At 47.4% G+C, this 27,910-nt stretch overlaps 2 protein-coding genes across 4 annotated transcripts in view; one reads left to right on the top strand and one right to left on the bottom strand.

Annotated features, from left to right (window-relative positions):
- The window catches only part of DNAJC10 (DnaJ heat shock protein family (Hsp40) member C10), a 235,117-nt gene that overhangs the window by 11,429 nt on the left and 195,778 nt on the right, over positions 1-27,910 (bottom strand). The gene's annotated exons all lie outside the window — the stretch shown is intronic.
- Positions 1-27,910, top strand: part of LOC147029291 (secreted frizzled-related protein 3-like) — a 101,401-nt gene that overhangs the window by 34,653 nt on the left and 38,838 nt on the right. The window contains exons 2-5 of one of the 3 annotated variants that reach the window (XR_015055856.1): positions 10,525-10,614; positions 16,800-16,865; positions 23,055-23,262; positions 25,536-25,633. Coding sequence is in view for 2 of the 3 variants with exons in the window: in XM_085872235.1 (XP_085728361.1) it covers positions 10,525-10,614; positions 16,800-16,865; positions 23,055-23,262; positions 25,570-25,633 (428 nt within the window). In the remaining variant the exon portion in view is untranslated. The remainder of the gene's footprint in view (positions 1-10,524; positions 10,615-16,799; positions 16,866-23,054; positions 23,263-25,535; positions 25,634-27,910) is intronic. The other 2 variants (XM_085872235.1, XM_085872234.1) reach the window with 2 other exon arrangements.

Genomic DNA, 27,910 nt, shown 5'->3' with positions numbered 1-27,910 from the left:
AACTGGATGATCTTGGCGCACATGGTAATGATTGCGGACACAGGGGGCAATGAAAATAAGGGCTCGCAGGCATGGGGTCATGGCAAAGGCAGGCAGTGAGGCATGGCAAGGCAAGGCCGGAACAGGCTGCTGTGGCACAAAAAGGCCGGCAGGTGAAGCTGGCCGGCCTCTGGTCTCGTTCTGGGAGGGAGTGTGGTGGTGTCGGTCACTCTGAAGGTGGGCTCGGACCTACCCTACGGTCTCCCCCCAACCTATCGCCTTTGCCTGTCTCTGTCCATACCCACTCCTTTAGTTTGCAACAATACAACCAATTTAGCCCCATCTTATTTTTTTTTCCTTTTATAATTCGTCCCCCTAACCTCCTTTATTTTCTTTGTCCGGCTAACCTACCATGTAAACCTAGCCTACTCCCAACCCCTACGTTCCCTTCCTGGAGGGGAATAAGGGAGAGCTAGCGTCCTAAGCCTACCAGCTCCCTAAGATCTGGGGAGTGCCCTCGTTGGCTACTCCCCCTCGACGCTCAAGTGACAGGCTGGTGCCATGGGCCCCTTTTCCCTGGGTGCCCGTGCCCACGACACTGCCCACGTGGTCATTGGCGCTACGGGTTCTGCTTCATGCGGGCCCACCCATGCCCACTACGCTATCCCGGCCCCTCTTGGGCCCTTGGCCTACCGTGGCCGACTATTCCGGTGCCCACGAAGCGATACTCACCATTTGCAGCTACGCTCCCAGCCCGTCAACAGAACAACTGCACCCCTCCAAACGGGTTTCGGGCCTGCACTCACACCAACAGCAAAACGACCCCCATTTTGTAAATTTGGCTAACCCACTACTAGCTGACTTTACTCCGACCCCGGGGTTCCTTGGGTGGGAATCACTCCTCCCCCAAACCACTCACCGCACCATGCATACCACATTCACCCCATTCACACAGGCCCGCTGGCCCTCACTCACTCAACATGTTTCCTTTCAATTCATCACTCACATCACTGAACAATGCCATTCCACTAACTAACTCCCCTATCTCGTGCTCCCTCGTCATCCCTTAAACTACTGCACGTTCCACTTACTCTACGTAGCTAAAATACGTCCCCACTACACAATCAAAGTCCGTCACTGTCTCCAAAATCCAAAAATTCATTTCCCATACTAAATCTGACCAAACGTTCCCACTAACTAATCCTTCCACGGGCCCATGAGGAACAACCCATGTCCCCATGAAGCCGGTCTAACTATTGCTAACCCTTCCCGCTAGCTGGTGCTTCCTGTGCCCGAACGGCAAGGAGGTCTCCTACCCCCTGCCCGGGCTCGTGTGCTCACAGCAAGGCTCTGCGAGCCTTGCGCCTCTGCGGGAGCGGTAGTTCCAGCTCTGGCTATTCTGGTAAGACTCATCCATGAGGGCGTACCGTCGCCCTTAAAGGGACTCAGGCGGTCCGCGTGGACGATCCGGGGAAGGGTTCGTGGTCCCATTTTAATTTTGAGGACCACGTCACTGATTTGCGCCAGGACGACCCCCGGGCCCTGCCAGGGTGAGGTGAGTTTTGGGCATCTGCCCTTCCTCCTCCGGGGGTTGAAGAACCAAATCTTCGCCCCCGGGGAGTACTCACTCGCCTGGCTCCGGTGGTCGTACCTGCGCTTCATCTTCATACCCGCCTGTTGGAGTTGGCGAATCGACAGCAAATCGACAGGATGCCGCACAGCAAATCGACAGGAGTTCGCAGCTCCCGTCCGTACATGAGCAGCGCTGAACTACAGGTGGTGGCTCCATGTTGGGACGCGCGATAGGCCATCAAGAAATACGGGAGATGTTCGTCCCAGTCATCCTGATTGTCGGAGGTGAAGAAGGCCAATTGTTGGATAAGGGTCCTATTGAACCTCTCCACCATACCGTCAGACTGTGGCTTCAGGGGCATTGTTCGGGTTTTACGAATTTCCAGGAGCCTGCACACTTCTTTTCGCAATTCGCTTTCAAAATTTCGCCCCTGGTCAGTGTGCAGCTCCTCTGAAATCGCGTACCGACATGCAAGTCCTTCTACGAAGGCCTTTGCCACGACCCCGGCTTCCTGTTTGGGAAGGGCAAAGGCCTCCGGCCATTTGGTGAAATAGTCCATCATCACGAGATTGTATCGATTACCTTGGTGAGTGGGGGGCAGTGGTCTCAATGTCCATGGCCACTCGCTCAAGGGGGCACCAACCTGATGTAGTTGGAGTGGGGCCCTCATCCTCCGTGCCGGTCCCTTTTTGGCAGTAGAGGCGTCGCATGCTCGACACCTGTCCTGTACATCGCACCCCATGTTGACCCAATAGAACCGCCGGCGGACCCGGGATATCATTTTAGTCCTGCCCAAATGTCCGCCGGCACGGGTACCGTGCATCTGTTCCAAAATCTTGGTTTTAATCCCATCTGGGACTATTTCCAGCCAATAAGTTTTCTCTGAGGGAATCTCCACCCACTTGCGGTATAAGATGTTATCCCTCATCTCTCGGGTCTTCCATTGGGCCCAGTATGCCTTTGTTCATGCTCCGAATGGGGTAATCTCCTCCCCACTGGGCCTCTTGTTTTCCTGGACCCACTTGTACACGGGGTCTTCCTGCTGGGCCGTTCTCCACGCCAAACCGCCAAATTCCTCCCCTGCGATTAGTGGCAAAGTTGGGCCTACCACCCGGGCCGCACGGGCTGGGAGTTTCTGGGAGGTGTCCGCCAATTGGTTCCTCTCCTCATGCCTCATGCAATATTTGCAGTTTTCTCCCAGACAGGGGCATCCAGAGAGCACATCGGCATTCCCATGAGCCTTGCCAGCTCTATGGGCCACACTGAAACCACACTGCTGCAACTTTTCCAACCACCTTGCAATCTGGCCCTCCGGTTCCTTGAACCGTAAGAGCCATTGCAAGGAGGAATGGTCAGTTCGAACCAAGAATTTCCTCCCGTACAAGTACGGGTGGAAATGGCTCATGGCAGACAGCATAGCCAATAGCTCCTTGCGATAAACGCAGCAATTTCGTTCGGGCCAACTCATGGCCCGACTGTAATATGCGATCACTCTTTCCACACCCCCTGTGTCTGAGACAAGACTGCACCCAAACCTTCCTGACTTGCATCCGTGTCCAGGGTATACTTCCCGTCATCGGTGGGGTATGCTAAAACGGGCATGGATGTCAAACACCCCTTTAATTTGAGGAAGGCCTGATGGCATTCCCCTGTCCAATTAAATCTCAACCCCTTCTCCGTAAACTGGTGAAGGGGCCTGGCTATCTCCGCAAAGTTTGCCACAAAGCGCCGGAAGTAGGAGCAAAGACCCCAAAACTCCCGCACCTGTTTAATGTTTGTGGGTACGGGCCTCTCCTCTACCGCGGTAATTTTCCCTGGGTCGGTTTTCACCCCCTCGCGGCCTATCACATGTCCGAGATAGGCCACCTCTGTCGCGAACAAAGTATATTTATCCAGGCTCAATTTCAGCCCTGCCTGCCTGAGGCACCCAAACACCTGGTCCAAATTAGCTATTGCCTGGGGAAATGTTTTAGCATGTTCCAGGACATCATCCAGGTACCCCAGGTATGATTGCCATGCCATGCCGCCCAGCACACGCTCCATCAATCTCTCAAAGGTGGTGGGGGTGTTGCACAAATCGAACGGCATTACAGTGAACTGATACAGTCCCTTCCCTGTCGAAAATGCCATTTTCTCCTTCCCCTTCTTATCCATCTCCACCTGCCAATACCCACTCTTGAGGTCCAAAGTTGAGAACCATTTGGAGCCTGAAACGGCGTCGAGGGTATCGTCAATTCTAGGCAGGGGATAGGAGTCTTTGAGTGTCACGTTGTTAAACTGGCGATAGTCCACGCAGAAACACGTGGTCCCATCCATCTTTTTGACCAGCACAACCAGTGACATCCAAGGACTTCCCGAGGGCTCAATGACGCCTGCATTGAGCATCTTTTCTACCTGTTCATCAGCCTCCTCTCTCTTGCTCCATGGGAGCCTTCGAGCAGGCTGACGGACAGGCCGGGCCCCATCGGTGTGGATCTGATGTTTCACCAGGTCTGTATGTCCAATATCCTTGGGTGACAAGGAGAACATTCCTATATGTCGGTTGACCAGTTTGCATAAGGCCTTCCGCTGGGCAACCTCCAAATGTACGCTACTCCGATTTACCATCTCGCAAATGGGATCAGGCCAATTCCTAACAGACTTTGGAGATCCCTTCTGGGGCCGGTCCGACTCGATGTTATCGTCCCTCAGCTCTGCGTCTTGTACCACTGGGGTGCAATCTGCCACCTTCGTGCCCCGTCCTATAGTGCGTGGTTCCATGCTAACATTCATTACCCGGATGGGCACGATAGGCCTGTTGGTGTTTACCAGGATGCGGCCCACGACTAACCCCGGGGTCGATTGCCCCGCCAGTAGTTCGGCCAGGCCATAGGAGCCCTGCCAGGTTGGGTGTGCCCGCCACCGGCCCGGGACCACTGCCTCGGCACCCGGGGGAATGACCACGGAGTCGGGAGCCTCCAGCTCCACCCTCTCATCCGTGCCCATGCCCCCTAATGGCAACTCATCACCACCCAACTGCATGACCCCTCGGCCCAAGTCGATTTTGCAACCACCGGCGGTCAGCACATCCAACCCTATTAGACATGGGTCACACACCTCCACCACCCAAACCTCTATTTTTCTTTTAACAGTGCCCATTTTAAGGGTCACGAAACCACGTCCTATGAGGGGGGCCGTTGCCCTGGTAGCTATCTGCAAACTATGATTTTGCAGATGGTGGATCTCTTCCCACCCGTCCACACTCGAATTAAGGACCACAGGGCTGATGATCGTGGCGCTTGCTCCTGTGTCTACAACGGCGTCTACCCCTACGCCGGCAATTTTGCACCGAATTATCAAACTTCCAGTGCCAATTTGGCCACAATAGATGACCTGTCACAGCTCTGAGGGCTCTTCCCCATCTGTGTCTGCCGAACACGGCCCTATATGTTCGGCACTCTTTCGTTTCCCTGGGAATGGCGGGGGGGGGTGATGTTTGGGTCCGGCTATTCCGGTTTGCCCGGGTGGAGTTGGTGATCCGGGGGGGGGCGTGGCCCTCCCCTGTGCGGGGTGTTACACTGCCACTGTAGGTGGCCCCCCTTGCCCCAGTTGAAACACCTCATCGGATAAGGTGCATGCCTTCGGTACTCCGAATTATACCCCTCCCTCCCCGTTCCGAATTGGGGTATCCCCTGATGGCCCATCCCACGCCCTTCCTGGGTCCGACCATCTCGGTCTGGACCCCTTCAAACGGCGGTCGACCATGCCCTGGACCAATTTCTCCAGCTCTGCCCGGTCGCCAAAGGTAGCCCCAGCTCCCGGCGCACAGTTGCTTATGGGGCCCACCTGCCGGATCGCCACTGCATGTCATCTGGCTCCTTCAGCCGACGACTTTGACACCTCCCAACGGGCTGCTGCGTCAGCCGCCTTCTGCAGGTTCTCCGGGCGAAATGTTGTTCGTATCACCCCGGCATCGGTGCCCGCAAGAGCCTGTATAAAATAGTCCAGGGCAAGGACTTCCTGGTACTTCGATGCCATGTTCGCATGCGCGATCCCCTCCGAGCGGCCAATGTCATAAGCCAAATCACCCATCTTTTCATGGGGTTTTCGTTTACACCCACCGAGCTGAGCTTTTACAAGCTCACTCTGCTGCTCCACTCCAAATCAGCTGTTTAGGGCCGAACGGAGGCCCGCCAGTGTTATCCCTTCGGGGGCCATCGTGGTCAAGACCTCGATCGCTGTGCCGCGCAGTGCCGCTGTGAGATGCGCAGTGCCCTCGTCCACGCTCCAGCCATTACCCCTGGCCACGCAGTTAAACTGGGCCAAGTACGCCCTCAGGTCGGTCTTCCCATCATAAGTACCCAGTTGCACCGCCCAGCCTCCAGAGTTCTGTGGCCCACTCCCCAGTCCTTGAGGGACCAAGGGAGGGCCGGATCCTGCGGGTTCTGGCAGTGCCCCACTCCCGCGAGGCCCGAGCCACTCGCCCGGGCAATTTAACAACCCCGTCTGGGTCGGTACACATCCCGCACTGTCCTGTGCACTCATCCATTGCATCGCGCCCGCATTCTGCATGCATTCCGGCACAGTCATACTGGGGGCCTGTATAAGGCCAAGAGGCCCTTCGGCCTCTGCCCCCCCAATACTTGGCATATACCCGACCGCACCATGGGACCGTCGCAGCTCGTTTGGTGACACCCGACTCACCCGGTTACGATTCGCCTCGAGGGAGCTTATTTTCTCCCTCTGTTCCCTAAGGAGGCCATCCTGCCTCTTACATCGGGTCTCAATACATTCCACCAATTCTGTTTTTCTATCACTTATCTTCCCCTCTATTCGTGCCTGCACGTCTTTTACTTTTTTCCAGGTCGTCTCTAACCTGCCCTATCTCCCCTTGTGTCTCTGCTAATTCATTTTTTTCCAATTTAAATCCTTCTTCTGTCTCGTTTATGTGTGTGTCCAGTCGTACTCTCATCCCCTGCATCTCTGTTTCGGCCTTCCGCCCCATCTCCTTAACCATTTCCGTCATCTCTTCGTGTCTTGTTTTACACCCCTTCTTTATGGCCTCCAATTCCCTCTTTGTTTCCTGCTGGCCTTCTTTTAACTTTTCTATCGCCGTTGTGTTCTTCCTTATTTCTCCCTTTCGTTGGTCTTGTCCTTCTTTTACCTTTTTCATCCCCTGTGCTAACTTGTCTATCTCCTGTCCAACTGTCACTATATTTTTTGTTACGTCCTCCTACCCCGCCTTTACCGCGGACCACACCTCTTTTAAATTCTCACTCAACTCGGTCGCCTCTTTTTGCACCATGCCGATCTCTTCCGCCATCTTGCCTTTTGCTTCCTCCAATTCCGTCCTCAGTGCCTCTTGTCCTTTCTTAATTTCTTTCACGCCCTGTCCGAGTTTGTCTACCTCCCGTCCGACCGTCATTATTTCGCCTGTCACGTCCTTCTTACCCACCTCCATCGCGGACCACACACCTTTTACACTCCCCCTCAACTCAGCCATCTCTCTGCAAACAGTGCCAATCTCCTTCGCCATTTTGCCCTTTGCTTCCTCCAATTCCGTTCTCAGTGCCTCTTGCCCTGCCTGGAGATTCAGCCCCATGTTCTGCATGTCACCCCACAGTGTTTGCATATTTGTGTCCATGTTTTCCTTCATGCCATCAATTTTGTTTTCCATCCGTTGCACACCTATTTTCATTTCGTTTCCCATCGCTTGCATCATCCGCATCAACTGTTCGATGCCCGATTGCTCGAGCAGGACCGATCCGCCGCGATCGGTCGCGGTTTCACTGGGGACCAGGGAGGGAATTTGACGGGGGGGGGGGGTGTCAAATGCTGCCGCCCCCGCCGCTGCACCCATTTCGGACTCTGTGTTCGGTTGTGGGGAATAGTCAACCTGCATAGCGGTGTCCTGGGTAGTGGTTCCATCCTGGGCCATAGATTCTATATCTGAACCTATTCCCTCCTGCCACTGCTCGCCTTGAGCTGCCATTTTGCGTATCGGGAATAAAAATTTGAACGCTTGTAATTTAGTGGGAACGGAGGGTTGCTTTGCACACCCTTGGTCCGATTCCGTAAAATTTGTGTGGAGGCGGATGAGTTTGAATTCCACTCCTGAACACCAGTGTTACAGATTTCCGCCGGTGTCGGCGTTCGCACGATCGCTTCAGTCCAATCACAGTCGCACGCCCACCGAAGGCCGGAATCCAGTCGTAGCTTTCCGGACAATCCCAGAAACCAGCTACGGGTGCCTTTTAACGCACCATAAACTTGTCAATTATTCTGTCCACGTGCTGCAGGGTTAATCGCCGAATTGTCGATATACGTAACTATTCACACGGACAGAAATACCAAGAATTTATACCTCGACGGGAACTTGTACGGAACGAGCCGTTCGGCGTGCTCGTCCCGTGCACGTGTTGCCAAGCGGTTTTAAATTGCCAAGTCCCGTCGGACCAGATTATCACTTTTATCGGTTTTAATAGTCAGTTAATTCCCCGAACACGTAGTGGCAGTCAATGTAATGAAAATGACGCAAACGAGCAGATTGACATTTCAACAATGGGGCATTTATTCACAGTAAGCACGTAATCAATGGGGGGGGGGGGGGGACAAGACATGAGCAAAAAGCCGACAGCCGAGGTCTATGCGATAATGTACACGCAATCATGCACTTAACCAGCAATTCTACTTAATGAGACAAGGCACCACAGACTTCTATACAAAACCCAAGGAAAAGAAATAGGGCTTGTGAGCCTTTAATGGTACTCAGAGCCGGAATGACCGAAGGACTCCAAGAGACCGGGCTGGTTACCTGGCCGCCCCTTGGTGGCGACTCGACGGTCTTCTGGTCTGCGACCCCTATGTCTCTGTTCCACCTGGGGCGTTGCAAAATGCGCCAGTCGCTTGAGCAGCTTGAGCAGCTTGACGGGCGGCTCTCCTGGGTCGCTTGGCCTTCCCCGCGACCTGGTCGATCACGCCTGGCCGACGACGCTTCAGAGGAGCGAACGGGCCTTGCTCTCAGAGTTGATGCTCTTTTAGGACCTGTTCACTCCTCAGCGCCGCTCGAAGCTCTCAGGCCGTCTGCCCGGACCGCGACGCATTGCCTGTATTCTCTTCTTTTCTTTCTTCTTCGAAAGCGCGGTGTCCCACGATAGATTCTGTACCTTGAATGTGTGCGTGTTAACTGTTCAAATTAAAGAGGTGTTTGATTGTCGGATGCACCCAAACAACTGCCATTCATTACATTAATTTTCAATATCAACTGCAATTGTTACCTGTGTTGTGTCTTGCATGTGTGATCTTAAAATTAAAGCGTCCAAGCGGTGTTCGATCTTCGGATGTGCGCCAAAAAGTGCTGTTCATTGAAATTTGCATTCTGATTCTCGGTCACCCTCCACTGCTCCTATTCAGTCCAGGGCGAGGCCGATATCATGTTAAACTTGCCCCATCAGACGCCAACCTTCCATTCACACTGCAGAGGATGCAATTTCCAGTCAGACTGGCATACTCGATGACCATAAACAAATCCCAGGGCCAAACATTTGACAAACTCGGAATATACCTCCCAGCCCCCGTGTTCTCCCATGGCCAACTATATGTTGCATTTTCACGTGCAAGAGGTTACTCCTATATATCTATCAAAGTGGATAATAATTCCTCACAAGGACTATTCAGCAGCAAGACACTCACCCAAAATGTCATCTACAGGGAGGTCCTTTAGAAAACTAAGGACAGGTAACCATAGTGTATCACATCCCTAATGACACCCTCCCCAGCTTCCCACCATAACATCAACTATTATGCTTCATCCACCTTTTGCCACCCATTCAACTCAGTGCAAAGCATGGGTATATGGTAGTGTATATGGTAGTGTATATGGTAGTGTATATGGTAGTGTATATGGTAGTGTATATGGTAGTGTATATGGTAGTATATATATATATATATATATATATATATATATATATATATATATATATATATATATATATATATATATATACATACACACAACACACTTCCTCTCAAAAAGTATTCACCTGATTTAGATGTAACTTGGTGGGAATCATCTCTGCATGGTGCTTTCACAAGTTTGTTCAAACCATCGTCTAATGTACATATTTTGTGAGGCATCTCCGCCTACCAGCGGTTCCCTGGTTCTACCAGGTGAGCCCAGGAGCATTTCCCCTATTTTTGGTGCAGAGTCTTGGTGCAGATCATCACCAATTTTGATATATTGAGAAAAAGAAAAATTGATCAGCTTATTGACTTTGCTGTTAAAATACAACAATGTGTTTATTAATTGATGTTGTACATACTTTTTGATATTCCATCCATCCATTGGGACCATACTCTGTGCAGAGCGTTGGTGCTGCCGAAGCAGTCTCCTGGGCTATTGGGCACAATCCTGGACGGGTCGCCACTCCGACACAGGATCCCAGCAAGCTGGCACTCTTTTTGCCGACCTCGGAAGGATGATAGGCCGAGTTAACCCCACCTGGTTTTAATTCAACATTTGAGCGGGATTTTAACTCAGGACGCTCAGGATCCCTATCCCACCACCCGAACCATTTAGCTAACACCAGGCATTTATAAATATTGAACGATCTGTAATGAGATGCCCTTGTGACTACTTACTCAGTTCATTTAATGGACATGATTTAATTTGATCTTCCATTGGAGATTCATCATTTATGCAACCTGAAGTGGTTCTTTTGAAAATAAAGTCAGAAACATCCTAATAAGGCATAATTTGAATCCTCACTCGACCCGATGAAGGGAGTTCATGATTTGATCAGTGGACATGTCAAAAAGTCTGCTCTTGTGATGGATACCACTGGTATATTTAATTCCCATTTTAGAGGAAGAATGGGCAATTAATTGCAGCTGAATTAATGGTGTGCTTAATGCCATTGACTCTTATTAACATCTGCATTTACAATCATTGACTGCACTTCCTCTGAAATGTTGGTGTGCTTTTATTTCTGCAGATGAGGACACACCAGGGGAGAGTGGCATCGTTTTTATGAGTACCCATCATCATAATGACGACATCTGCAGGGGCCAAGCTCATGAGAAAGGTATTGCAAAGTTGCACTTTGCCACGTCTGATCTCCTCTCTCGAAACTCACTGGAGGTAATTGATGAAGATTCTCAGCTGAATGAAATTGTAAATAAAAAATCCCAAAACAAAATACTTCTGTTAATAGTCCTGAAAATAATATAACAACAATATTGTTGTAGTAAGGAATAACAAAAACAGGAACAACTAGAGGGGGAGCACTCGGAAGAGTGCAAAACCTCCGCCGTCAATACTGCTCGGTCACTCAAGTGAACCTGATATCCGATTCATTCAATTTGACGTCAACAGTGCTCACAGAGTTATAGTTTGCAACTTTCCCTTTTACTTTTAACTTTTACATACTCAATTCATTCGTCATAACTAGATTCCTTGAGACAGAAATTGATATTACGTGGGTATATCCACCTGCAGTTCCAAAATCAGCCGCAATTATAATTTTGGCATGTTTTTTTTGTTGGAAATCACTTAAAACATGAAGAAATGCAAAAAAAAAAATTCAAATATTTTTTCAAAATGGCCGCCATAGCGGCCATATTGGATTTTGGACAGAGTCCAAAATCGAATGGCATGATCCTTGGACCACACCTAATCCCGCCACCAAGTTTCGTCGAAATCCGTCTGAGTTTTCCCGTAATACTGTTCACAAACAAACAAACAAACAAACAGAAAGGGGTGAAAACAGTAACCTCCGATCTTCGATGGCGGAGGTTAATAAAATACTATCCTTCACACCGAAAGGACTCCTCCTCCTACATCCCACACGCAACCAGCATGAGTATCGGCTCAGTGTTACTGTGTTTGTCAGTGTTCGTGCAAATGTTAGAAAGTTAGAAATGAAACGTGTTTGAAACTGGCCCATCTATCCTCATCTTACTCCACTATATCATACTGTTTGAAACTGGCCGATCGATCCTCACCTTCCTCAACTATATTTTTCGGTTTTAAACTGGCCTATCTATCCTCATCTTACTGAACTATATCATACTGTTTGAAACTGGCCTATCTATCCTCATCTTACTGAACTATATCATACTGTTTGAAACTGGCCCATCTATCCCCACCTTACACAATTATGTCAAACTGTTTTAAACTGGCCTATCTTTCCTCACCTGACTCAACTATATTATACTGTTTGAAACTGGCCCATCGATCCTCACCTTACACAATTATGTCAAACTGTTTGAAACTGGCCTATCTTTCCTCACCTGACTCAACTATATTATACTGTTTGAAACTGGCCCATCTATCCCCACCTTACACAATTATGTCAAACTGTTTGAAACTGGCCTATCTTTCCTCACCTGACTCAACTATATTATACTGTTTGAAACTGGCCCATCGATCCTCACCTGACTCAACTATATTATACTGTTTGAAACTGGCCCATCGATCCTCACCTGACTCAACTATATTATACTGTTTGAAACTGGCCCATCGATCCTCACCTGACTCAACTATATTATACTGTTTGAAACTGGCCCATCGATCCTCACCTGACTCAACTATATTATACTGTTTGAAACTGGCCTATCTATCCTCATCTTACTCAACAATATTATACTGTTTGAAACTGGCCTATCTATCCTCACCTTACTCAATTATATCAAACTGTTTGAAACTGGCCTATCTATCCTCACCTTACTCAACTATATAAAAATGTTTGAAAATGGCCTATCTATCCTCACCTTATTCAACGATATTATACTGTTTGAAACTGGCCCATCTATCCTCACCTGACTCAATTATATCAAACTGTTTGAAACTGGCATATCTATCCTCACCTTATTCAACGATATTATAATGTTTGAAACCGGCCCATCTTTCCTCACCTTACTCAATGATATCAAACTGTTTGAAACTGGCCTATCTATCCTCACCTTACTCAATTATATCATACTGTTTGAAACCGGCCTATCTGTCCTCACCTTACACAATTATATCAAACTGTTTGAAACCGGCCTATCTGTCCTCACCTTACACAATTATATCATACTGTTTGAAACTGGCCTATCTATCCTCACCTTACTCAATTATATCATACTGTTTGAAACGGGCCCATCTATCCTCACCTTACTCAATGATATCAAACTGTTTGAAACTGGCCTATCTATCCTCACCTTACTCAATTATATCAAACTGTTTGAAACCGGCCTATCTGTCCTCACCTTACACAATTATATCAAACTGTTTGAAACCGGCCTATCTGTCCTCACCTTACACAATTATATCATACTGTTTGAAACTGGCCTATCTATCCTCACCTGACTCAATTATATCATACTGTTTGAAACGGGCCCATCTATCCTCACCTGACTCAATTATATCAAACTGTTTGAAACTGGCATATCTATCCTCACCTTATTCAACGATATTATAATGTTTGAAACCGGCCCATCTTTCCTCACCTTACTCAATGATATCAAACTGTTTGAAACTGGCCTATCTATCCTCACCTTACTCAATTATATCATACTGTTTGAAACCGGCCTATCTGTCCTCACCTTACACAATTATATCAAACTGTTTGAAACCGGCCTATCTGTCCTCACCTTACACAATTATATCATACTGTTTGAAACTGGCCTATCTATCCTCACCTTACTCAATTATATCATACTGTTTGAAACGGGCCCATCTATCCTCACCTTACTCAATGATATCAAACTGTTTGAAACTGGCCTATCTATCCTCACCTTACTCAATTATATCAAACTGTTTGAAACCGGCCTATCTGTCCTCACCTTACACAATTATATCAAACTGTTTGAAACCGGCCTATCTGTCCTCACCTTACACAATTATATCATACTGTTTGAAACTGGCCTATCTATCCTCACCTGACTCAATTATATCATACTGTTTGAAACGGGCCCATCTATCCTCACCTGACTCAATTATATCATACTGTTTGAAACGGGCCCATCTATCCTCACCTGACTCAATTATATCATACTGTTTGAAACTGGCCTATCTATCCTCACCTGACTCAATTATATCATACTGTTTGAAACTGGCCCATCTATCCTCACCTTACTCAACTATATTAAAATGTTTAAAACTGGCCTATCTATCCTCAACTTACTCAATTATATTATACTGTTTGAAACCGACTTATCTATCCTCACCTTACTCAACTACATCATACTGTTTGAAACCGGCCTCTCTTTCCTCACCTTACTCAACTGTATTATACTGTTTGAAACTGGCCTTTCTATCCTCACCTTACTCACCTTCATACTGTTTGAAACCGGCCCATCTCTCCTCACCTTGGTGAACTACATCATGCTGTTTGAAACTGGCCCATCTATACTCTATTGAAAAACCTCTATCTATTTGCTGTTGACTCCACCCTGAGCCGAGACATCCCTCTTCCCTCTCTTCAGACCTTGAAAAAAGAAAATCACAAGATGGTCAAATACTTAGAATATGTCTTTCAGTTCTGACAAATCTCACACTCATTCTCTCTCTCCGAAAGGACCATCTGGGAAAATGTCCTTTCCACTTTCTTAACAATCCTCTTGAGGAAGTTCAATCATTCAATCTCCTTGGTCTCGGTCTCAGCTGTGATCTTTCTTTGGCAAACCACTTTTCAAAGTTGGTCTCCAAAACCAGTTGCTGACTGGGCATCCTTCATCAGACAAAATCCTTCCTTTGCACTCCTGAACTCCTATCCACCTACAAGGCCTTCATCTGCAGCTTGATGTAGTGCTGCTCTCCCCTCTCTTCTGACTCCCCTGCCTCAACTTAAAGCTTAATTTGATGCCCTGGAAACCAAGGCCTTTAAGATCATTGTGATCTCCACGATGCAGCTGATTCTATGAGCTTTCACTTCGCATCTTCGTGGTCTCTCTGTCTTCTACCACCTCTTTTCTGGGCTTGCACCCTCTGCTCTTTCCACGCTTTGTCCATCCCCAGGTTTTTGCAGAGCTCACACCCCTTCTGATGAAACTATCTAAATCCAGGATCACTTCTCACCTTCACTCATTTGTTCCTCTTTTTTTTCCTGCTTGTGGAATCGACTTCCACATCGTCCTCAATCTCATTCTTCCCTCCAGGTCTTCAAATGATCTTTTCTCCCGTCGTTAACCCCTCCCCCAGCCAACCCAAATCCCTCCTTGGAGTTTCCTTCTGTGTCCATTTTGTCTGCTCCATGCATGTGTGTTTTGTGTCCTGATCTGTTCGGTGTCCTCGCTCTTTCATGAGCTGAGACGGTGTATGCAAGAAAAAACAAAAACGGGGTCAGTGGTCGACTCGTGCATTATGGGGCCATTTCTGCCCATGCAAACTTGTCGATGATCATTTGTCGACTGGAATCGCTGCCAAACATTTCAGAAAATCATGTAGCTTTTGCATAAAAATTTAACTTTGACTTCCAATGACATCATGTTTGTGTCTGGAGTGTAGAGATTAATGTTCTGGCCCTCTTCAAACAGAACATGAAATATAATGAACATACCATAAATCAAACAATACAAGCTTCAAAGATTGTGATAATTAATGTTTTTGTGAGAGTTTAGTGCAGTATGTGTAGTGCCCTCAGAAAGTATTCACACCCTTCGAGTTTTGTCACATTTTGTTGTGTTACAGCCTGAATTTAAAATGGATTACATTAAAAAAAAATTGTCACTGATCAACACAAAATACCCCCATTATGTCAAAGTGGTATTTTTTGGAGAAAATTTTGGCAAATTAATTAAAAATAAAAAGCTGAAGTGTCTTGCATCAATAAGTATTCAACTCCTTTGCTATGACACTCCAAATTGAGCTCAGGTACATCCATTTTCATTTTATCATCCTTGAGATTTCTCTACAACTTCATTGGAGTCCACCTGTGGTCAATTCAATTGATTAGACATGATTTAGAAAGAAACACACCTTTCTATACAAGGTCCCACAGTAGACAGTGCATGTCAGAGCAGAAACTCCACCACAAAGTCCGACAAACTGTCCATACAACTCTGAGATAGATCTGGAGAAGGGTATAAAACAATTTCTTGTTGTAAAAGTTTCCAAGAGCGCAGTGAGCTCCATCATTCGGAAATGGAAAGAATATGGAGCTACCCTGACTTCCTCAGGCTGGCCATCCAACCAAACTGAGCAAGAAGGACGTTGGTTCGGGAGGTGACCAAGAACACTATGACCACTCTGACAGAACTACAGAGTTAATTGGAGATTGGAGAACCTGCTGGAAGGACAACAATCCCTGAAGAATTTCACAAACCTAGGCTTTAGAGTAGCCAAATGGAAGCCACTCCTGAGAAAAAGGTGCATGACAGCATGACTGGAGTTTGCAAAAAGGCACACGGAAGACTCAGAACATGAGGCAAAGGATTCTTTGGTCTGATGAGATGAAAATTGAACTCTTTGGCCTGAATGCAAAACGCTACATCTGGTGGAAACTGAACACAGCTCATCACCCTTCGAACACCATCCCTACCTTAAGTATGGTGTGGGAGCATCATGCTTTGGGGATGCTTTTCAGCGGCAGGGAATCGGAGACTTGTAAGGATTGAGGGAACAATGAATGGGGCCAAATACAGGAAAATCCTTGAGGAGAACCTGCTTAATAGTGGAAAAGACCTGAGACTGCAGCGAAGATTTACATTCCAACAGGACAATGACCCCAAGCATACAGCCAAAGCAACACTGAATGGCTTCAGAACAAGTACAAGAAAGTGCTTGAGTGGCCCAACCAAAGCCCAGACTTGAATCCCATTGAGAATCTGTGGAAAGACTTGAACGTTGCTGTTCACCGATGCTCCCAATCCAACTTGATAGAGCTTGAGTAAATCTGCAAGGAAGAATGGGAGAAAATCTCCAGATGTGCAAAGCTGATGTACCCATACCCAAGAAGACTCAGAGCTGTAATCACTGCCAAAGGCGCTTCAACAAAGTATTGACTGAGGGGGTTGGACACTAATTGACGTAAGACATTTCAGCTTTTCATTTTTAATTCATTTGTAAAAATTTCTAAAATATGTTTTCAATTTGTCATTGTGGGTTATTTTGTGTGGATCAGTGATAAAAGTTAAAAAATTCAATCCATTTTGAATTCAGGCTGAAACACAACAGAATGTGACAAAAGTCAAGGGGCGAGAAAACTTCCTGAAGGCACTGCAGGTATGAAGGTGAATCGTCGTTTGTGATGAATTACCATTTTCTTTATAATGCATTCTGTTGCAGAACCGTGCAAATGCAAGATGTTCAAGATGAATCAGAGAATCTATGCTACAAAAAACTTCCACTATGGTATGGAATCCAACTATTTGAACGTTTTATTGGAGAAAAATTACAAAAGGTCACAAGTTCAGTGAAATATTGATGGAAAAGCAAACACCATGCAAGTTTCAAATCACTCATTATGCTGTTTGTAAATTACATTTTGAATGTGTGCTCCACCTCTGTTGAAGCAGGCTTTGATCCCAACTGAAATTCTCTCCAACTCATCTGCATGTAGCCTGATGGTAATCCTCCTGCTCCAGGACAGCCAGAGTTCGAGGTTTGTTGGTGTAAACTTGACCATTGGCAGCACCCTAAAATAATTTAAAAATCCAATGGATTCAAGAGCTGTGGGACACCCACTCATGCACTGTGCCCAGGCTGATGGCGCAATTTCCAAACAGATGGTGGAGCAAGTCGATGGTTTCAACTGCAGTGTGCGATGCGGTACTGTCCTGCATGAACCATGCAAGTCTGAGTTGATTTGGAGACAGTAGTTGAGTGAGATCAGCATGGAATCAGCGTAAGACCTCACAGTACTGCTCACCGTTGACTGTCACCGTCTTATCATTGGCATCCTTGAACCAGTGTGGTCCCATCATACCCCATGTGGCATTCAATGCACAAAAGCAAGTGGACTTGGGGCCCTTGAGAGACATCTCAGGCACATCCTCAGGAGGCTCAACACCCCAGAAGATGTTGTGATTGTTGATAGCCCCATTCATATGGAAGGGTGCTTCATCACTGAACCACAAGGATCCAATTTGGGCACCTTTCCATTTGGTCACTGAACCAAACACACATTGTTACTCGGCTTGTCATGTTATTCAGAGTTAGTTTCTGCCTTGCAGATATGATGGAGGGGGAGAGCTTGAGTTCAGAAGTGAGAATGTTCCACACATATGAGGTATATATCAGCCATTCTTGGGAACGCCGACGATGGGATTTCTTATGACTTTCGATAGCAGAATCTCTCACAAGATCAATGTTCCCTTGGTCTTTGGTCACACTTGGTGGGTGGCCACTGTTGCCCACATTTTGATTTTTCACGCTCCTTGTGCTTGAAAGTGCTCCACAAACCGCTGAATGCTCCCACTGGAAGGTCTATTATGTGTGTGAACATTGTAATACTGATAGTATCGTCGGCGCACCTGCATGTCGGATTTTATCACATACCACAGTCATGATTTTCACTTTTTGTTGCACTGTGAACACCATAGTTGATGTCGGGTCCGACTGACTCCTTGTTAGAAATGGCATACCACCAGGTCAAGTCAGGTCAGGTATACGAGCATGCGCCAGAGCAGCGCGTCGCTGCATCCACTTTCCACTGGTACTCCAGGGGCCTCCGTCTGGCCATCCCCCAGGCAGATGCCTGGCCCATCCCCATCTCCTTGAGATGCCGATCAACCGGCTGCAACCACGAGGAACGTGCTCGGCCCCTTGGCCTCCTCCACTCATGAGACTCCCTCACTGAGAGAATCTGGTGAGCAGGATCAGCGTCAGGAAAATGAGCCACATGACCATACGCCGCAGATGACGCTCACGGACTATGCAGGTGACAAATCTCATTTGAGTCTCTCTCAGCAACCGCTCGTTGGACACAAAGTCTGAACAGTGATAGCCAAGGATTCTCCAAAGAGACCTGGTACCAAAGGAATTAAGTCTCCGTCTCAGATCCTTGGTCAGAGTCCAAGTCTCGCATCCATAGAGCAAGACTGGAAGCACCAAGGACCTGAAGACTTGGACTTTCGTCCTCCCGCACAGGTACTGGCAGCGCCACACCCCATTATCCATTGAATCCATGACTCCCCAGGTCTGACCCAGATGTCTTTTGACCTCTGACTCACAGCCAGCAGATACATGAATATCACTGCCAAGGTAAGTGAATCTCTCCACGACCTCAACATCCTCACCACAAACAGGCACAGACAGGACAGCAGCATCCAAGATGTCATTGAAAGCCTGGATCTTAGTTTTGACCCAGGAAACCCCTAATCCCAGCGGCTCCGACTCATCATTCAGCACCTCGAGGGCCCCCAAAACGATATCTAAAGTCTCCGCAAGGATGAATGCATCATCTGCGAAATCAAGGTCAGAGATCTTGACATTCCCAAACTATGCACCACAGCTTGATCTCTCTGACATCCTCCCTCAAATCCAGTCCATACAAGTGTTGAAAAGTGTGGGGGCCAGTACACACCCCTGACGAACTCCAGTAACAACTGGAAATAAGTCAGAGATGGTAACACCACATCTCACAGCACTCGCAGTACCAGAGTAGAGTTCAGACAACAGATCGATCAGTTTTGGTGGCACCCCACGAAGACCAAGAATCCTCCAGATGGCATCCCGTTCACTGAATCAAACGCTTTACAGAGATCAACATAGGCTGGAAGCAGCCCCTGCCGAAACTCTCGACTGCGTTCGGTGAGGACACGAAGTGCAAGGATACGGTCAATCGTTGACCTCTTTGGTGTAAAGCCTGACTGTTCTGGACGCTGGTGCTCAAGCAGATTATGGCGAACCCTATCAAGAATTATCCGAGCAAAGATCTTGTCCAGCACTGAGAGCAGCGTCACCCCTCGGTCGTTGTTGCAGTCTTGGCGATCACCCTTCCCTTTCCAGAGAGGGACAACAAGGCCCATCTTCCAGTCAGTTGGGATGATGCCTGTGTTCCAGGCAGAGCACAAAACTGCATGCAACGACACGAGTGTAGCATTTCCACCAGCCTTGAGAAGTTCAGCATGGATGCCACAGATCCCTGGAGCTTTACCCAATTTCAACCGGTTCACCGCAGCTTGTGTTTCCACAAGCGAAGGTGGACCACAGTTGATTGGAGGGTCAGCAACAGGGATTACAACACTCCTGATGTCCAACTTGACAGCTGGGGATCAGCCTGGTACAACCGCTCAAAGTAACCGGCCCAGCGGGCCTTCACTTTGGACTCCTCTGTCAAGAGCCTCCCACCATCTGCTCTAACTGCAGTACACTGAGGGATGGGCTTGGATGAATGCAATGTGCAAATTTTCCTGTAAGCAGGATGAGAATCCCTTGACCACAGGTAATGCTCTACCCCCTCACAGCTTCCTCGCACAAAGGCCTCCTTGTCCACCCTTGGCGCACGTACAGTTTTACGCCTCAGCTCCCTGAACAGCTCAACTCTGCAATTCAGCCTGGCCCTGCGACTCTGGGCAATGGTATCCAGTGTCCCTTGAGAGACAAAATTCTTCTTTGCCTTATGGTGAGTTCCAAGACATCCACCGGCAACATCAAGGATGGTGGACTTGAAGGCACTCCACAACTCTTCAGGACCTCCCAAAGCACCCAGACCCCCCAAATCTCCACTCAGCTTGTTCGCAAAATCCTCAGCCACCCTCTCATCCTTGAGCTTGCCAACATCAGGCCTAGGCTGGGATGGTACAATTCTCCTGGATTTAAGGTGCAACTTCAGCGTTGCTACAACAAACCAGTGGTCAGTATTGAGGAACTGAGCACTCCGGTAGACCCTGCAGTTCTGGATCATCCTCCAGCGACCATCAACGAGGACATGGTCAATGTCCTTTGCAACACCGCCAGCGTTGGAATACCAAGTCCAGTGATGAGCTTGTGGGCGCTGAAACCATGAACCGGCCACCCTAAGTCCATGACTTCTTGCAAAGTCAAGGACCTTAGTGCTATTCTGGTTCATAGTTCCTGACCCATGGGGACCAACACACGTCTCATAACCATCCCTATCAGTTCCAGTCGATGCATTGAAATCCCCCAAGACTCGAAGTGTATCTCGTCTGGGGCACTGATCAACCACAGACTTGAGAGTAGCGTAGAATGCATCCTTCACGGTGAGATCACTTGCCTCAGTCGGAGCATAAACAGAGACCAGGGAAATGACACCTAAGGAGTGACGAATCCTTAGTCACATAATACGCTCGTTGACCGGTGTTACCTCAATTATCATTGGAGTCAGCTTATTGGACACAGCGACAGCAACTCCTTGGGAATGGGACCATCAGAGGGTTCAAATCAATAGTTGGTGTAACCACCTGCCATTATCTCAACGCAATCCGGTCTCCGAACCTCAGAGAGAGCTGCAATACCGATGCTCAAATGCTGGAGCTCAGATGATAACAAAGACAAGTAATCATCCTCTCTTAGGGATAGAACATTCAAGGCACCCACGCAAAAGGACCACCTCAGGTTAACCCAAGGAGACCGCCATCTGTTGGACGACACCTCAGCAATCTGACCCAGGAAGTTTACCCTGTGCTTTTTCTATCAAAGATTGGGGGTCCTAAAGGCTTTGCCCCAATCCCATCATCCGGTAAGCTGCCCTGGGAAGAGAAGCTGCACAGGAGGTACTCCCATGGAGTGAGTTTTTAGATTTCTTTGCGTTTTTGTGTTTTGCGGAATGAAGGGTTTTATGGTGGCCAGAATGAAAATCCTACCACTAACCTCCTAAAAAAGTAACCCAACTGCAGGAGGACGTCCGCAGACACAGTTGGGCACTAGATATGGATGGCCGTTGGTTCAGAATGGGCTCCTCCGCCCTTTGACAGGTTTTGGTTTTAATCCTGCTGGGTGTCCATATCCAAACACCCTCCTCACAAGAAACCCTGGTGGGGGAAACGGTTTAGTCGCCGACAATCCGATCGTGAAACAGGTTAGTACAGGTTTACATGATACCTGTAGCAAGTGACAGATGTAATCACGCTTGACCTGACGCCAAGGGAGATTAGATCTGTGACTTACTACAGGTCCCATGTAAACTAAACCTAACTCTGTGAAGCCGTGGAACTGTGTGTCTATTAATTACATAATGTTTGAATGTCAATTGCACCCTGACTTCACACATGTACATCTATTAATTACGTACTATTGGAATGTACCTTTCAACGCTTTCGACTGCTCAGACCCCTTTGACTGTTGAAGACACCCAAGACCCTTAAATGACCGTTTTTACAGCCATTTTTCCCTGCTGTGCAGGGGTTTGGCTTTTTCTTGAGGCAATGTTTTATAGCCGGATGCCCTTCCTGACGCCAACCCTGGTCGCCTCTTACGACACACAGGGATATGGTACACCTATTCTAACCGGGGCATACACCGGGACCAGTACACTGGCACTCATTTCACCGACCTGGGAAGGATGACAGGCTGAGTCAACCCCATGGTGTTAATTCAGCAGCCAACGGGGCTTGAACTCAGAACCCTTGGATCCCAAGCCACCACCCTAACCACTAAGCCAACACCAGGCTTCACCCAAGACCCTTAAGAATCCATAAATACCCTTAAAACCAAAAATAACCCGAGGACCTAAAAGACCCTGATGATGCAAAATTCCCCGAATATCCAAATGATCCAAAAGACCCCGAGAACCCAAAAGATGCACAATACCCCTAAGACACTCCAGGACCCCCTTCAGACACCTTTAACCTTTAAGGCCCTTAAAAGACCTCTTTTACCTTTAAAACACTTTCATCACTTTAGATCCCTTCACCCTTTTGACCTTTTATACCCTTTTGACCCCGAGAACCTTCAGACCTGAACACCCCTTCAGTCCCTTTTAGACTCCTTTGACCTCAACACCATTTTAGACCCCTTATCACCCTCAGGCAAATTAGTCAGCTTAGACCTTTGACCATTTTGAGCTTGAGATTACTTGGACCTTTGATATTTGCAAATATATTACAAATACATATAATATCACCAATATTACAAAGACATTTATACAAAAGAAATGTTTGTATTTTGATTGGGGTATATCATGACAACACAGCAAATCTGTAACGTAAATCTCTGCAACGACACGTGGAGAGGTGAGCGTAGCAAAATGAATCACTTTAGTGCAATAAGTTCTCATTCCACCATGCACCAGACAACCCAACCCCACTCCCCCCTTCCCCTCCTGGTTTCCTTCCTTAAAGTCAGGGAAGTGCATTGTGAAGTCCATCTCTGGTATATATTTCCTGTCCATCTTATCCCTCACCAATTGTGTCTATTGTGGTGTATAAATGCAACCATGTACGTTTTCATATTTGATAGGTGTGTAGTCAAGTACCAGAAAATTTCATACAAAGTACAGGACCTTTCAAAAAAAGGAAATTTTAAAAAAGAAACATAAAGACTAACGAGATTTTTCTGGATGGCATAAAGGTGATTGCAACTGTGCAATGCAGAATTGCACACCAGTCAGATAATGGAGTGGGTGTGTGTTTCATCCAGTAATTCGGGCTGGGATCAAACAGACACAACAGCTGGATTGTGAGGAGATTCAAACCACAGTGCAGGTGAAAGAGGTGTTGAAGTCATCGGTGTTGAACATTTCCCAGGGGGAGGTGCAGATCTACACCAACTCGAGCTGCCTTTGTCCAAAGCTCGTTGTTAACAAGGAGTACCTCATCATGGGTTATGAAGATCATCGCCTCTCAAGGTGTGTTGATTATTTAATGCTTCTTCTTTATTTTTGAGGTATCTAGCATTTAAAAAAAAAAAAAATCAAGATTCTCACTCACTCACCTGCAAGCACATATAGTTTTCAAAAATAATGGGGGTAATTTAAGGCCTCGTCAATAGTCTCATCATCGGGTTTAATGGAGAGCATTATTGAACTTCAAAATCGAATTTGAGGCAAATGCGTCCGTCCACGTTAAATGTCAAACCGCTGTTACGTGTGACTCCATTGAAGGTCACATGAGAGAGATGGAGATATCGATGAGTCGGAGAGATATCAGATGCTTCGAACTTGAGTTGTGGTCTGCAAAATCATTTTCAAAGGGCACATGACCATTGCCATTTGATCGATTGAACCCAAAAACGAATGCGTTCCTGTTTGGATTACAGTCCATACTTGTGCCAAGTTTGGTTGAAGTCTTTTCGGTGGTTCACAATGTATCGCAGCAACAGATTTTAAATTAAATGCCACATGACCTTTGACCTTTTGAACCCAAAATGAAATTGGGTCGTCTTTGTATTATGGTCAATGCGTGTGCCCAGATTGGTTGAAATCACTTCAGTCGTTCATAAGGTGGCATCGTAACAAAGCAAACAAAAACAAACGATGTTGGAAAGACAAACTGAAAACACAATGTCTCTGACCTTTGGCTGCAGAAGAATAAAAAGTGTAATATTTTACCATTACTATCTACTTACTCATCGAAGTAATCTGCTGTTATTACTGACCAGCAAGAACCTGCAGACATTCCGCGTAATGTCCAGTGTCATGTGGCATACAATTTAAATTCCAACGCTGTGGCACATTACCGAGTGCTTCCAAATGACGCAAAAACTCTTTTTGAACCTGTAACTTCCTCGTTCGAGAATTTCATGGAAGACGATGTTGTGTGTGTGTGTGTGTGTGTGTGTGTGTGTGTGTGTGTGTGTGTGTGTGTGTGTGTGTGTGTGTGTGTGTGTGTGTGTGTGTGTGTGTGTGTGTGTGTGTGTGTGTGTGTGTGTGTGTGTGTGTGTGTGTGTGTGTGTGTGTGTGTGTGTGTGTGTGTGTGTGTGTGTGACCATTTTGCCTTGGGTCTCGATGTCAAGAATTTTGAATGAAACATCCGTAAGAGCTCTTCGTCAAAAAAATTCCACATACAGTTGGCCATGGGTGAAGACTGGTTGAGGTAAGTAAATGCCAACCTTGTCAAATGTGTGGCCTCGTGCCTTGTTCATTGTCATCAAGTGAGCTAAGTGCAGGGGGACATTGGATTCTCTGTAAAGTGAATGGCAAGCTAGTGTCACTCGAGTGAGCTTTACTCAAGGTAGGAGATCTCGATTTCCAGAATTTAGCCCAGATGCCAATTTCGCTTCAACACAGTTTTGGTGCACATTCTGGGACTTGGACCAGGGCAAGGTTGATGATACAACCAACCTTGAGATTAAGGTGGTGAGGTGGCATCCTGGATGGTGTGAGGGAATTGATGAATTGCGATTGGATAGTTCTCTGCATCCTCAACATTGTCACATTTCACTGAATCTGCACTGAGGTAAGTGACTGCTTCACCTGGCAACGTCTGCATGACTTCTTCATTCATGGCCAGACAGTTGTCGTTTTTAGGAGACAGGATAACACGGGGTGCGTCTGCCCTTGCTGGTTAAATGTGTGAAAATGGTGTCAATCAGGGAACCTCTTACAAGGCATGCAACAGATAACTTTTCGACATCTCTTTCGTGTGGCCAGTGATCTTGCCACAAGTATTCCATTGCCAAGACGAAGCAGCCATCTTGAGATGTTGTCTCAGTCTGGGTGATTGGGCATGTTTTGAGTGAGCACCAATTGATGATGATGAATGTTTGAGGCATGTGGTGATAACAATGGCTGGTGGGGTCGTGGTACAATTGGTAGGACTTGTCTGAAATCTCCGCCGAACAGAATGGCTTTTCCTCCAAAAGGTTGTCTAATTGCAGTGACGTCTTGCAAGCATCTATGCAGGCACGCATGCAGGAATACAAACGATGCAGGAATACAACCAAGTTATAGAAGTTATGTATATGAGGGAACCCGAAAAGTTTGAGGATGATAAGTATTGGGGTATCATAGTTGATACAGTTTGTTGTACGCGTGTTTCTCAGGAACGGGTGTTTTTTCATAATGTTTAGCAAGAGGCAGGGCACAGTGTCAACGAGCGGGAATTCCTTTTTTTGTTTCGCTTTTCTTGCGTGCAAAAGCTTTATTAACATAAAAAGTCAACTTTATGTACACGGTGCTAGGTGCTGTCATTGGGAACGTGGACCATCTCTCTAGGTTGTTGCTCTTCGATGGCTGTGTGGCTGAGGATTGGGAAGAACGTTTGAGACGGAAAGTGAAGGTGAGCATTGTGCATAATGGATCGCAACACACGTGACTTATGCAAAGCATACCTTGAAAAGATGGGTTCTGCTGGGTCCACTAACCTTGCATTCCAATGGAATTTTAAAGAGGGCTCCAATTAATGGGCTGGCAACAACTTGCCTACTTATTGACATGGGATGACATAATGATGCTTCTGGTAAGAACCTGCAGTGAATGCATTCTGAGTTATTGTGAAGGTTGTAAATATATAATTGGGAAATGCATGCATTGATGCACTTTTAATATATTTTCATGGGACACAGGCTTTTGATTTTCATTTGAGCATAATTTCTCGTATTTCAATTTGCCAGTAATTAAAATCCATTTATGACAATTGAAAAAAATATGAAGTTATTTCGTAATAGAAGCACCTGCTCCCTACGGGTGCGGCCAGGTTGGTTATGTTATTATCCTTATTTAAACGTGTAATTCAAAATACTGTTACTGAAATGGCCCTTATAGGACTACTAAGTATAGGATTAGCTCAGATCCCCCATTAAATGCCTGTTTAGATAGGTTGTTTGGTAAAGTGTACGATACGTGTGCGTAGGGAGGTGTAAAAGACTGTTGTTATGCTCATACGGTGGTGAAACGAGAGATCGCTCTTATTCTTTCCTCATCCCGGATAAGCCCCACCCCGTCAGAGAAGGAGGGGTGTGGCCTAGAGAGAGAGGTGTGGCCTGGAGAGGCAGTGACGCGAAGGGGTGGAGCCTTTGGTCGGTTAGTCACCAAGAGAAGAGAAAAAAGAAAAGGGAACAAAAAAGATCGGTGTGTGGAAATGGTGGCGCTCGAAGTGTGCTCGTGTTTGGAAGCGAACGAAAAAGGGACCTCGTGGACAGGTTCAGTATTGGAGTTTGGACGAGCGTCGGTCTCGAGGGTGCTCAGGTTTTCGGAGGCGACGAGCGCCAAAAAGTGAGCTCTGAGTTTGGAAAACGGCAGTCGCTCAGGGGAGAAAGAGTGCTGTGTGTGAAGAACAGCCGGGTTCTCGAGGCATGCTCGGAGTCGCTTCGAAGCGAGCAAACGAAGGAGGAACCGTGTTGGATCTGCCGGGAGAGATGCTGAACCGACCGGCACGTCTGATCGACCGAGAGAGGAACTGAGAGGACGAAGCAGGAGTCGGGCTTCGAGGCGGCAAGACCGGAGATGAGACGCCGGACCTTCGGACGGTCCCTGCTGACACCAACGGCGCGAAACGTTTGTCGATCCGCCTGTGGAACTCCGACCTCGACTTGGGCCTTGTCTGGAGAACAGGCCAGGCTGGGATTTGTGTACTGAACCCTGGAGAGAGAGATCGGCGGTCTCGCATCATCGACGTTGCGCGGAGCCAGAACGCGCTGAGGAGAACATGCGCACCCGGGGCCTTGAGGCAATGGGAGTGCTGTGCCGCCTTTTCTTGCCACGCCGCCATTTTCTTGCCGCACGGCACGTTCGAGCGGGAGTTCGAACCTGTGGACACCCGCTTGTTTGTTACGAGTGACATTCGTGCTTTTTGGACGCTTTCCTCTAGTCCATGAGCCATCACCAAGTACTCTGTCTTGTCCTGCATGCATGCTGTTTGTCTGTCTGTTTTGTTTGCACGTGTTGTATGAGGCATATTTCGTAGTGATCCCCTCGAAACCTTAAGTTTAGACCGTGGTTCCCTAGTTAAGGACGGGTTGATTGTTAATAAAACCATTGTCGTGTTTATTGCTTGTGTTGTGATCCCTGATGTTCCCCAATAAATGTGGTTAATTCTTATGCAGTTGCCGCTATGGATTAATGCGTGTCGCGTCGAGGAACAATCCGTTCGATTGGTATATAAAACCAAAGTGGTTACAGGCTGGTAGACTCCGCTAGGTCACTGACAAAGCCAGTCTGTAACCAGGGGTTCTATCTCCCCAACTGGTAAGGTACAGGATTACATTGGTATCGCGATTGAAGACGCGTGACCCAACGCCTGTGCTGAGCCGGCCGGCGTTATAGACTCCCGGAGACTGCGGTGGCGAGGCTGGCACCTTGGACTGGGTCAGATTCCCGCCACCCCGGATCCACAACAATAACTTACTGCACTGGAAAACATGATGACAGGAATACTGTATTGTACAGGGTGTGGACTTGTAATACCCTCTCCCACCTGGAGCAGTGTTACATGACACACATTTATATAGATAATGTGCACTCCCCCCTCACCCTCTCCCCTCCCAAGACCAATGGCAAAGAAACACCCCATGCACTAATTGGGGTGACGCTGATCCTATGTAGCAATTCTGGATGT

This window comes from Eptatretus burgeri, chromosome 3 (assembly GCF_056783735.1).
Source record: "Eptatretus burgeri isolate ZD-2024b chromosome 3, Ebu_testis_v1, whole genome shotgun sequence".
Taxonomy (NCBI): Eukaryota; Metazoa; Chordata; class Myxini; order Myxiniformes; family Myxinidae; genus Eptatretus; species Eptatretus burgeri.
The sequence above is the reverse complement of the archived record's forward strand: the minus strand, read 5'-3'. Positions and strand labels throughout refer to the sequence as shown.